The sequence below is a fragment of the Thecamonas trahens genome (assembly GCF_000142905.1).
Source record: "Thecamonas trahens ATCC 50062 unplaced genomic scaffold supercont1.20, whole genome shotgun sequence".
NCBI lineage: Eukaryota > Apusomonadida > Apusomonadidae > Thecamonas > Thecamonas trahens.
Genome location: NW_013657660.1, coordinates 290,669 through 301,019, shown reverse-complemented (window position 1 = coordinate 301,019; position 10,351 = coordinate 290,669). Strand labels below are relative to the sequence as shown.

General features: G+C 65.6%; 7 protein-coding genes across 7 annotated transcripts in view; 4 read left to right on the top strand and 3 right to left on the bottom strand.

Moving 5' to 3' along the window:
- AMSG_04687 (uncharacterized protein) overlaps nt 1-632 on the top strand; it is a gene marked incomplete at both ends in the record, with an annotated part of 2,462 nt that extends 1,830 nt beyond the window's left edge. Inside the window, one exon of the mRNA XM_013902905.1 lies at nt 579-632. Coding sequence (XP_013758359.1) covers nt 579-632 — 54 coding nt within the window. The remainder of the gene's footprint in view (nt 1-578) is intronic.
- Nucleotides 633-1,285: 653 nt separating this feature from the next.
- On the top strand, nt 1,286-2,501 carry AMSG_04686 (uncharacterized protein; the record flags this gene model as incomplete). The annotated part of the gene is made up of 1 exon (XM_013902904.1): nt 1,286-2,501. One exon carries the CDS (start codon nt 1,286-1,288, stop codon nt 2,396-2,398), a length of 1,113 nt encoding a protein of 370 aa, XP_013758358.1. The 3' UTR covers nt 2,399-2,501.
- On the bottom strand, nt 2,433-4,016 carry AMSG_04685 (uncharacterized protein; the record flags this gene model as incomplete). Its single annotated transcript, XM_013902903.1, has 1 exon — nt 2,433-4,016. The coding sequence occupies one exon, from the start codon at nt 4,014-4,016 to the stop codon at nt 2,433-2,435; it is 1,584 nt and encodes a 527-aa protein (XP_013758357.1).
- Nucleotides 4,017-4,316: 300 nt separating this feature from the next.
- Nucleotides 4,317-4,967, top strand: AMSG_04684 (uncharacterized protein; the record flags this gene model as incomplete). The annotated part of the gene is made up of 1 exon (XM_013902902.1): nt 4,317-4,967. One exon carries the CDS (start codon nt 4,317-4,319, stop codon nt 4,728-4,730), a length of 414 nt encoding a protein of 137 aa, XP_013758356.1. The 3' UTR covers nt 4,731-4,967.
- Nucleotides 4,722-6,370, bottom strand: AMSG_04683 (uncharacterized protein). The gene has a single exon (XM_013902901.1). The coding sequence runs from the start codon at nt 6,339-6,341 to the stop codon at nt 4,827-4,829; it is 1,515 nt and encodes a 504-aa protein (XP_013758355.1). The 5' UTR covers nt 6,342-6,370; the 3' UTR covers nt 4,722-4,826.
- A 229-nt stretch (nt 6,371-6,599) lies between these two features.
- Nucleotides 6,600-7,610, top strand: AMSG_04682 (cmgc/cdk/pitslre protein kinase; the record flags this gene model as incomplete). The annotated part of the gene is made up of 1 exon (XM_013902900.1): nt 6,600-7,610. The coding sequence occupies one exon, from the start codon at nt 6,600-6,602 to the stop codon at nt 7,608-7,610; it is 1,011 nt and encodes a 336-aa protein (XP_013758354.1).
- Nucleotides 7,611-7,627: 17 nt separating this feature from the next.
- On the bottom strand, nt 7,628-10,176 carry AMSG_04681 (WD repeat protein 63). Its single transcript, XM_013902899.1, has one exon. It carries the CDS (start codon nt 10,165-10,167, stop codon nt 7,651-7,653), a length of 2,517 nt encoding a protein of 838 aa, XP_013758353.1. The 5' UTR covers nt 10,168-10,176; the 3' UTR covers nt 7,628-7,650.
- Nucleotides 10,177-10,351: the final 175 nt, after the last annotated feature.

The following is a 10,351-nucleotide window of genomic DNA, read 5'->3' as shown; positions in this document are numbered from 1 at the left end:
TCGCCTCGTTGTCGCCCCGCCGCCGCCAGCCGCCGGCCCGCCGCCCATGCCCTCCAAGCCCTCCACAGGCACTTCTGCCCGCCCCGTTCGCCCACGCGGCATCGCACCCCGTGCACCCACAATCTAATCGCAGAGCCAGAGGCTACCCAACCAACCACATAGCGCAATGACATGCTCGCGAGAATCGTCTACCATAGTCAACCTGCCAAGCGAGCTTGCCCACATGGTGGTGGTGCCAGGGGAGAGTTCGAGTTTACAAGGACATGCTCAGGCGAGAGCGCGACGGAAGAGCAGGATGTGCTGTTGGGTCGAAGATGGAAGATCGGGTGAGTATGCGCGGGGAGGGAGGGGCGAGGGAGTGGAAGGGGAGAGAGGGACGGGGAGGGGGGGGAGGGCGGGGGGAGGAGGGGGGAAAGTGCGCGAAAGAAAGTGCGCGTACCGGCTCGGGGTTGTGAATCTCGTAGTGAACCCATCCTATCGTCGTCACCAGTACAGGCATACCAGTCCCCCATTGTCGTAGTCATGTGAGTAAGTAATGTGTGCGTGAGGAGGGAAGGGGGTAGAGGGGGAGGGGGTAGGGCTCCCAGGTCGCCATGCCGTGTCGCCACTCCGAGAATGGCGCCGTGTGGTAATTATGGCACCAAGTTTGCGATCACAAACTTTGGCGTTTTGGGAAGGCGACACGACACGGCAGGGGCAGGGGCATGACGTACCTCGCGACTGCTGGACGCCAATCTTGCGCCACTCAGACTCGGACATGAGGCGGTCCTTCGGAACGCGTGAGACCCAGTCCTGCGGAAGGATGACGTGACTGTGGTCAGAGAGGGGGGAACCAGCAAGGAGCGAGCGGGTGAGTTTCCAGGTGGGCGAAAAAAGTTCAAAATTTGGCAAGTGGGCGCCAAGCCGGCTGAGGCCACCTGCTCAAGGTGGAGGGCAAGCAGGGGCTGGGCATGGTGCCGTTCATCGGTATGGACACGCTTGAAGAGCACGTACCGGTACTCGTAAATGTCGTCGTTGTACTTGTCCGAGTAGTACGGCTCAACAAGTCCCCGCATGATGTATGTGTGTTTCTGTTGTTCTTCTTGCGCAGTGCAGTGTGGCGCCCTTGGTCTGCTCCGGTCTCCCCCGTCACCCTTTCGCGAATGTCCCCGTCTGCCGCACGCCGGCCGACCGACTGCTCGATCCAACACGGAGTCGCCACCTCACGCAACTCGGCACACGCGAGTCGACCTTGCTGCCGCGCGCGGGGATGGTGGCACAGCAACGGCGACAGGCGATTGTGGTTATGGCAGCTTTGCTGCTTGTGGGCGGGTGGTGGGTGGTGGGAGAGTGGGGCTCGGCTCAAGGAGTGGGCTACACCTCGGCGGTGGCGGCGTCTTCGGCGGTGGCGGCTGGGCGGAGGGCTTCTCTTGGCGCCATCTATGGCCGTGGACCGGAGCGAAAGGCTCCCGGCGCCGACAATGGGTGCAGCCGCAAGTACCAGGCCAAGTTTGTGCAGGTTTCCGATGAGCTCGCCGAGTACCGCGCGCGCGGCATGGCCGAGACGCCGAACGGGCGCATCGCCGCAGACATCTTGTACGCCGGACTCGGTCTGGAGACGGCCCGCAAGCTGGCGCGCCTCGGCGGGACACGCCGCAAGGCCGAGTGTGTTATGCACGCACCGGATGGCCGCCAGACCCTCGACCGCACCAGCCTCACCACAGGCCCGGAGCTCTGCGTCGTCGTCCGCACGTACGAGCCGAAGCGTGGACAGATCCCAGCGCTGCTGCACTCGCTCTTTGCCTCGCGCTACGCCAACATGACCATATTTCTCGCCGAGGCCACTGTTCCCGGCCCGCTAGAGAATCCGCAGTATCTGGATGAGCTTGCGGCCGAGGTCGACGACTGCAGGGTTGTGGTGGCACCAGCTAACAACGATGTCTCGTTCGAGGCCTCGGGCTTTGCCTGCCTCGGAGCGTCACGGCGCGGGTACGGCTCGCCGGTCGGCTACCTGCGGACCGAGGCCGAGCTGGCGCGGGTACTGAACCTGCGCTCGCCGATGTTACCGGGGCGTGCGGCGTGCGACTATGTGCTCATCACCAACGGCGACAACCTCTACTCGGCCGACTTTGTGCCGGCCATTCTCCCGCATCTCAACAGTGGCATCGACTTTGTCCATGTCGACTTTACCACCCATCACGTCGGCCACAAGCTGCGGACGGACGGCGCCATCGATCTTGGTGCCGCTGTCATCTCCACTCGCCTGCTCAATCCGGACGAGCCCAACTTTGTCGTCGCTGACCTCATCACCGAGCCCAAGGGCATGTTTGACGCCGACTCGCGGCTCTTTGCCCGCCTGCTTGCCGATCCCAAGGTCTCGGTCGCCTACATTCCGGCGGTTCTCTTTACCCACCAGTGACTTCACGCGAGTCCACACAGGGCTATGGAGTGGGTCAGCTTCCGCCCAGCGCTCGTCGGTAGAGCGCAGCCTGCTCGGCCTTGGCGCGGGCCTTGGCTTTGCGAGCTCTGGCCAACTCGCGGGCCAGAGCAGCGTCGTTCGGCGCGAGCGCCACTGCGCGCTCCAGGTCTGCAATGGCCAGCTCGTCGTCGCCCAGCGCAGCGTGCGCCTTGGCGCGACGGTAGAGAGCCTTGGTCGATAAGGGTGCCGCGGCGAGAGCGGCGTTGGCGGAAGCCAGCGCCGCCCGTGCGTCGCCGTCGCGGATCGCCGCCAGCGAGTCGTTGAGCTCGAGTGCGAGGTAGAGTTCGGCCAGCTCAGGCTCGCTGCGGTTTTGCCGGCACCATGCGCGGCCGCGGGCGTAGAGCGCACGGGAAGTCGCCAGCTCGCCCCGGCCCAAAGCCGCGTTGCCGGCGAGCTTGCAGGCTGTGGCGACTGCGGCGCAGGCTGGCGGGTCAACAAGGGATCCGGGGCTGCGCGCGCCACCGAGTGCCGGATCCGCGACCGCGCCCGAGGCTGCGGCTGCCTGATGATAGCCGGCCCTGTCGGTGCGATAGAGCTCGCCGAGGCGAGCATCGTGCGAGATGGCAAACGGAGTGCGCGCAAGCAACTCGTCGGGTCCGGTGTGCTCGCCCTCAAACAGCTCAACCACAGTGGTAAAGACCTCGATGAGCGACGCGGTCGGGCTCCACTGCGCCGGGCGCAGCCGCTCGAGATCAATTCGCCCGCGCCGCGCCGGAGCGTTGGGGTGGACCGCCGAGAGTGAGTCGACCACATGCAAGTGCACCATGTGCGGCGTCTCGACGTGGAGCGACGGCAACGAGAGCGGATACTGACCGCCGAGCCGGAGCGAGAGCTCAAACGGGCCGCCGCCGGCGTAGACCGAGCTCTTAGACGGGTGGTACACAAGCGTCCACACCGCGGCAGTCACAGCCTTGAACTTGGCGAAGCCCGACGCTGCATCGCTGGACGGACCAGGCTTGGCATCGCTGGTATCTGCGGCGGTGTCCACGGCGGCGTCGTCGTCGTCGCCTGGCGCGACGCCGAGGAGTTCGAGCCACGGCGCGAGACCGTACGCGCCAAAAGCAAGCTCGTTGAACAGCCGGCGGCGCGGACGGGAGAGCTGAGCCTCAACAGCAGTCTGCAGCGCGTCGATGCTCTCAAAGCTACCGCCATTGTCGGTCCCCACGCCAAACTCGCTCGCCAGCCGCGACGCCGACGGCAGATCGGCGCCGAGCGCAGGCAGACTCAGCCGTGGGTCATCGACAACGTCCTTGATGGTCAGGTTCTGGGCCCAAGCGAGAAGCTCGGCCAATCGTGGGCGCTGGATCGGATCTGGAAAGGCGATGCCGCCGGCCGAGTCGAGGTAGAGCTGCGGGGAGGGGACGAGGACAAGCGCGATGTTGCCATTCGCGCCGTCGCCCGGCACGACCCAGCTGTCTTCTGGACGCAGAAGAGTCATGCGCGTCACATCCCATGTCTCGCGAGCCCGTGCCACTGCTGGGGCATGGGCCAGGCGGACGTTGTCCACCGAAAACAGTGGATCGGTAGCCTTAAGGGCCGGAGCCAGGATCGAGTTCATGAAGCCAGCAGCAGTGGCAGTCGACTCGCCGCCGCCGCTGCCGCCAGCAGGACGGCCAAGCTCGACCTCGATGGCTTCCCCCAGGCTACTGCTCCACTCTGGCCAGAGCAAAACGGGCACACGCTCCCTTTCTTGATTCCGCGAGTCGGCGCCCGCCACGATGGCTGCCATGTCTCCCTGTTGGTGCCGTCTTTGCTCGAGTGAGGTGCTCGGTGCTCGGCTTGCTGTACCGGAGCTTGGCACCGCAGTCGTTGCCGCGAGGAGTGGGCACTTGTCGCTGTGTGTGGAGAGCGGACGGTCATGGAGGTCGGCGAGCTTGTGGTTGCGGGGTGCAAGGTGCTGATCTTGCTGGTGGCGGTGGTGGTTGGCTTTGTGGTGCTGGTGCTGGAGCCGTCATCGGTGGACGACGATGGTCGCGAGCTGGGCCGCTCCTCGCCGCCGCCGTCGCGTGAGTCACTCCGCTCGCTCCGGGAGCTGGCTGCCATCCGCGTCGATCCGGGCTCGGGGAGAATGATCCGTACCTCGCGCGTCGTGCCTCGAGTCGACGATGAAAGCGTCCGCATCGCGCGGCTGAGGCGGGCGGCGGCGCACAGCAAGGGCAAGGGCAAGGGCAAGGGCAAGGGCAAGGGCAAGGGCAAGGGCAAGGGCAAGGGCAAGGGGAAAGCCAAGGGCGGGACTGACCGAATCAGTGTCATTGCTGGGTCGTCGGGTTGATGCGCGAGTTTCATTGGCACTGCGGACAAGCACATTGATGTTGGGACGGCAAGTGATGGCATGGGATTCATCACATGATCAGGGGGACTGGGCTGTTCACGAGTCAGCGGTGGCGGTCCACGAGGCAAAGAACTTGCCGCCGCGGATGGCCGGCGAGCCGCGCGACGGACCTGCAGAGGCACGGCCACGGCCACGGCCACGGCCGCGGCCGCCGCGACCGCGACCACGGCCGCCGCGACCGCGGCCACGGCGGCCACGGCTGCTTGCTCCCTTGGAGCGCCTGGTCTTGGCGGCGAGCTCGGCGGCGAGCTCGGCGGCGCGCTGCTTGGTACGCAGGGCCTTGCCGTACGTTGTGCCCTTCATGACCTGCTCATGGGCCGGGGCGACGTGGATGTGGCGCTCGTTGACCACAAGGCCGGCCGCGTTGACGACCGAGGCACGGACGCCCGAGCCGGAGAAGTAGAGCACGGTGGCGCGGCCAGTGGGCGCGCCGTTGACCCCCGTGTGGACAGTGACCGAGACCACGGTGCCGTACTTGGCGAAGAGCTTGGCTAGATCCGCCTGGGTGGTGTCGTACGAGAGGTTGTGGACGTGGACGGCGTAGAGATCGGCCGGCGGCGGAGCCGGCTCGGCGGGCTCAGCCTCGGCATTGTCGTTGTCGCTGGTGGCGTCATCGTCGTTGTCGCCGCCCTTGGCCTTGCTTCTGCGCTTGTCGCCATTGTCGGACGCCGGCTCGGGCTCGGGCTCGGGCTCGGGCTCGGGCTCGCGGAGGCCGAGTCGGATGAGTAGCTCGTCGGTGGTCATCTCGCCGCGCTTGATGGCGCGGCGCAGGAAGCGCGGGAGAGCGGTGGTGTCGAGCTCGCCGGTGGCGGCGTCGTACGCTGCTTCAAGCTGTGCCCGCGGGATCTGAAGCCGGGTCTGGCTGTGCTCGATGCGCAGTTGCTTGCCGGCGTATTTCAGCTCACCGGAGCGGCCGACGGCGATGCGGGCGGCGTCTGCGGTGAAAAACTCGACAAAGGCGAGGCCGCGGAACGCGCCGGTCTCCTTCTCCTTGACAAAGCGCACGTCGGCGACCTTACCGATGTCCTCGAACAGCTTGCGGACCTTGGGTTCGATGGCATTAAACGACAGATTGGCCACAAAGACGGTGGTCTGATCCGAGTTCTTCCACCGCGGCTTCTTGCGGCCAGCAGTGGCCCCACCGTCCTTTTCCTTCTTCTTGCTCTTGGCCTTGTCCCGAGGCATCGGATTTCCAGTCAGCTTGTTGATGACGGCCTTGTCGCTCTCGGCGGGCTCGACCACCATGTCCACGGCCTCTGTCGCCTCTGTCACACCCTCGTCCATGGACGAGGTCATTGTCTTGCTCTTGTCCTTGCTCTTATCCTTGTCCTTGGACTTGGCCTTGGCCTTGTCCTTGGACTTGGCCTTATCCTTGCCCTTGGACTTGGCCTTGGACTTGTCCTTGGACTTGTCCTTGGACTTGTCCTTGCCCGTCACCGCCTCCTCCCCCCCCATCATCCTACCATCCTCCCCCTCACCCAGCGGCTTCCCTCGCTTAGCCACACGCTCATCGATCACGTCCTCTGCATCATCCACTCTCCGCTTGCCCATCTCCACACACACTGTAGACAAGTACAAGTCAAGTGTGTCGTGTATCCCCCCTCCCCCTCCCCTTGCCTGTGGTCCCCTCTCTCCCCCCCCCCCCCTCCCCCGTCCCCCCTCCCCAACTAACTCCCTCACTGACGATATGCCCCAATGGCCAATGGCCAAATGGCCTATGTCTCCGATGCCTCTGCCTCTGCCAATGCCAATAATGTCCCTTGACACCCCCCTCCCCCTCCCCCCCCTCCCTCGCTCGCACCCATCACCATGGCTGACACTCGTAAACGGGAGGCATCGACACCACCGCCCACACTGCGCAAGTCAAAGAGGGCTCGACTGCTGAAGGATCTGTATCGGAAGGTCTCAACCATTGCTGAGGGTCAGTATGGCTTGGTCTTCAAGGCTGTCCGCAAGGACAAGGCCGACGCGGCACCTGTGGCCTTGAAGAAGCTCAAGCTGGGGAATGTGGAGGAAGGCTTTCCCGTCACTGCTCTGCGGGAACTTGCTGCCCTTCGCTCGCTTGAATCGCCGCATGTGGTCCGCCTGCTCGAGGTGGTGGTCGGCGAGACCATGGACGAGGTGTACATGGTCCTCGAGCATCATCCGCTGGATCTCAAGGTCATCCTCGACGCCCACGGCGCCGGCGCGTTCACCAGTGCACAGGCCAAGCTGCTTGTCTGGCAACTCTTCTCGGGCCTTGCCTTTCTTCACGCCTCGTGGCTCATCCATCGCGACATCAAGCCAGCCAACCTGCTGTACTCGGCTGACGGGCGGCTGGTCATTGCCGACTTTGGCCTCGTCCGGCCGTTTGGCGATCCGCCGCCAGCGGTGCTCACTCCGACGGTGGTCACGCTCTGGTACCGCGCGCCCGAGCTGATCTTTGGCGAGGCGGCGTACAACACGGCTGTTGACGTGTGGTCGGCTGGCGCTGTCACTGTCGAGCTCCTCACCGGTGAGCCGCTGCTCCGCGCAGACTCGGAGACCGCGTACGTCCAGAAGATGTGCCTGCTGCTGGGCGCGCCGTCGGATGCGGTTTGGCCGGGCTTTTCGCTCCTGCCCGGCGGGAGCAAGTATGTGCTCCCGGCGCAGCGCGACTCGTACCTCGACGATCGGCTGCCCGACGGAACCTCGCTCGCTGGCCGCCGGCTGATCAGCAGCATGCTCACCTACGACCCTGCGGCGCGGCTGACCGCGAGCGACGTGGTGAGCGCCGACTGGTTCGCAGAGGATCCCGTCAAGGCTGCGCAGTGGTCGATGCCGTCGTTCCGGGATCGGTAGGTAGCCGTACAGCCGGCTAGCAGTTGTTCGCGTTTTACTACTACGGCGCGCCGCCAGCCATCATCTCGAGCTCGCGCTCAAAGTTGGCCTGGAACTTTTGGTACTGCAGCTCTGCGACCTTTTCCTTGGCGTCTTCGTCGGCATCCATGGCGGCCATGGCGGCAGCCTTTGCGCGTGCGTCGGCCGAGGCGCGCTCAGCTAGGGCGAGCTCGTCGCGGTGCGGGATCATGACGTCCGCAAAGTAGACAAGGCGCTCACGCTCGCGCTCAAAGAGCTTGCCCACAAACTCGGCCTCCTGGGCTGGGCCCTTGACCAGCGAGCGGGGGATGGCGACGACGCGGACAAAGCCCGAGTCATCGGTGATGGCGAGAAGCTGCTTGACCGCCTTCCGCTTGCGCTTCTTGTGCGGGACGGTGAGGATGGCGACCGAGGTGATGGCGGTTGAGCTGGTGATGTTTTCGATGCGCGACGGGCCGTGCGACTTTTCGAGCAAGTCCCAGACCTCGATGCACCCGTCTGCGCGGGCGATGTAAAAGACGCCAGCCCGCGACGGCGACCAGACGGCATCAGTAATGACAGCTGGTGTCGCCGGGGATGTGATGAGCGGCTTGGACTCGGCCTCGGTCCAGATCTGGGTGCACCAGTCCGAGGCCGTGAGAATGATGGACGGCAGGACCGGGTGCGGAGCAATGGCGGCGCCAAAGCCGGGCGCGCCGTAAAAGTTGGCGCGGACGACCTGCCGCTTCTGCTCGGACCGGTTGATGCGCCAGTCTGCAAAGACCAGCTCGCCATCTTCAGTGATGGCCGTCAGCTGGGCGCGCAACGGGTCGACCGCCACCTTGATGGGGCCGTGGTCGCCCATCCGCGACACCTTGTGCAGCCGGATGCGGTGCAGCGGCCGCCACGCCCGCTCCGACACCAGATCCTTCCGCGAGTGGATGTCCCAGAACACCACTGCGCCGTCGTACGACGACGACACAAACTGGTGCGAGAGCACCGTCTCGTCCTCGTTGACTGTTCCCGACGAGTTGACCTCAAACTGCGGCGGCATCCACACAATGTCCGTCACTGGCCGCTTGTGCGAGCTCTCGATGGTCGAGAGGAGGCAGAACGAGACAACCGGGATGTCAGCAGCGGCTGAGGCACCGGCAGTACCGGCGCTCCCGCTCCCTCCCTGGGTGCCAGGCCGCGACGCCGCGGGCGTGGCCTTTGCCTGCAGGACGTCCGGGAGGACGGCGGTGGCGGCCGAGGCGCCGAGTGCCGGCCCGGCGCTTCCGCTCCCGCTGAGGTGCGACGACTCGACGGCGGCCTGCGCCTCGGCAATATCCCAGATGACAACCTGGCCGGTGACGAGGCCGCCGGCAAGAATGTGCGGCTGCGAGGGGCAGAACCGGACGACACGGACGTCGGCTGGGGCCTGCAGCAAGAGGACCGGGTGCGAGTGGATGGTGACCGAGAGGTTCCAGACCGCGACCAGCGACGGCGGCTTGTTGACGTTCGACTCTGCGGCGCGCTCGTCAAACGAGGCCTTGGCGGCAACGGCGACGGCGAGGACATCGCGGCGGCCGGGCTGCCAGTCTGCCGACGTCAGGAGCGCGTCGCCGATGAGTTGCGCGTCCGAGCACGAGTGGGTCTCCACAAGGAGCGACTCGGACTCGCGGCCGAGAACGGCGTCTTCGTCGACGAGGGCGGCAAAGTTGTCGGCGTAGACGTTGACGGCGTTGTTTTGCTGGAGGGCAAACTCAAAGAGCGCGGCCTTCTCGCCCAGCGCCGCCGCCAGGGCGTCGTCGTCGAGGTGCTTGGCGGCGGCGGCCGACTCCATGGTCTGCGCCTCCCACTGCGTCGCGGCGTTCTCCGGCTTGCTCCAACCGGTTTGCAAGCCGGACTCGGCGGTCCGCCGGACGGCCTGGAAACCGACGTCGGCCTCGAGGCGGACGACTGAAAAGTTGGGGTCCTTGTACGGGCGGCACTCCTCCATCCCATCGTGGGCCTCGCGATCGCCGAGCTTGTACGGCGCGCCAAAGAACTTGCGCGGGCGCGAGATGGCCAGCTTGAGCAGCGGGCGGGTTGGCTTGGCCGAGCCGGCGGCAATCTCGGCCTCGACCTCACCGGGCGCCGCCGAGATAAAGACCGAGGCGGTGCGACGGTCAGGTCCGGGCCCGCCGCCCTGCCCGCCTGCCGCGCCCGGGTCGGCTGCCTCACCGGCGGCCCGGTCAGCCCGGCTGGCCGAGCCGCCAGGGCCAGGCCCAGCACGACCGAGCATGTTCTCCTTGGCCTCCTCGGTGACACAGAGGAGGAAGTTGTGGCCATCCCCGTCGTCGTTGTCGTCGTAGACCAGGAGCATTTCCTCGCCGTCGTAGTTTGCCACCTTTTTCAGCAGCGGGTCAAAGGCAAAGACAATAGAGTCGAGCTGGTCCTCCAGGGCGGCCTTGGGCAGGAGGACAAACGGGTCCTGGACTGTCACGTCCTCACCAATAATAGTATGAAAGTGCCGCTGGTGCTCAAGCCGGAGGAATAGCTTCTCCACACCCTCGGGTACCTCGTCGTCCCGCTCCATCTCCCCGGCCGTCTGCAGTCAGCTGTACCCGTCTCCCTTCCTCTCTCTCTCTCTCCCCCCCCCCCGAAAAGAAAAATGGCGGTCAAGCAGGGTCGGCGTGTTGGAGTACTGGGTCTGGGCCAAGAGGGAGCCCGCCGACGACTCATACAACTATACAAACACGAGGGAAGCATGCACCACTGTG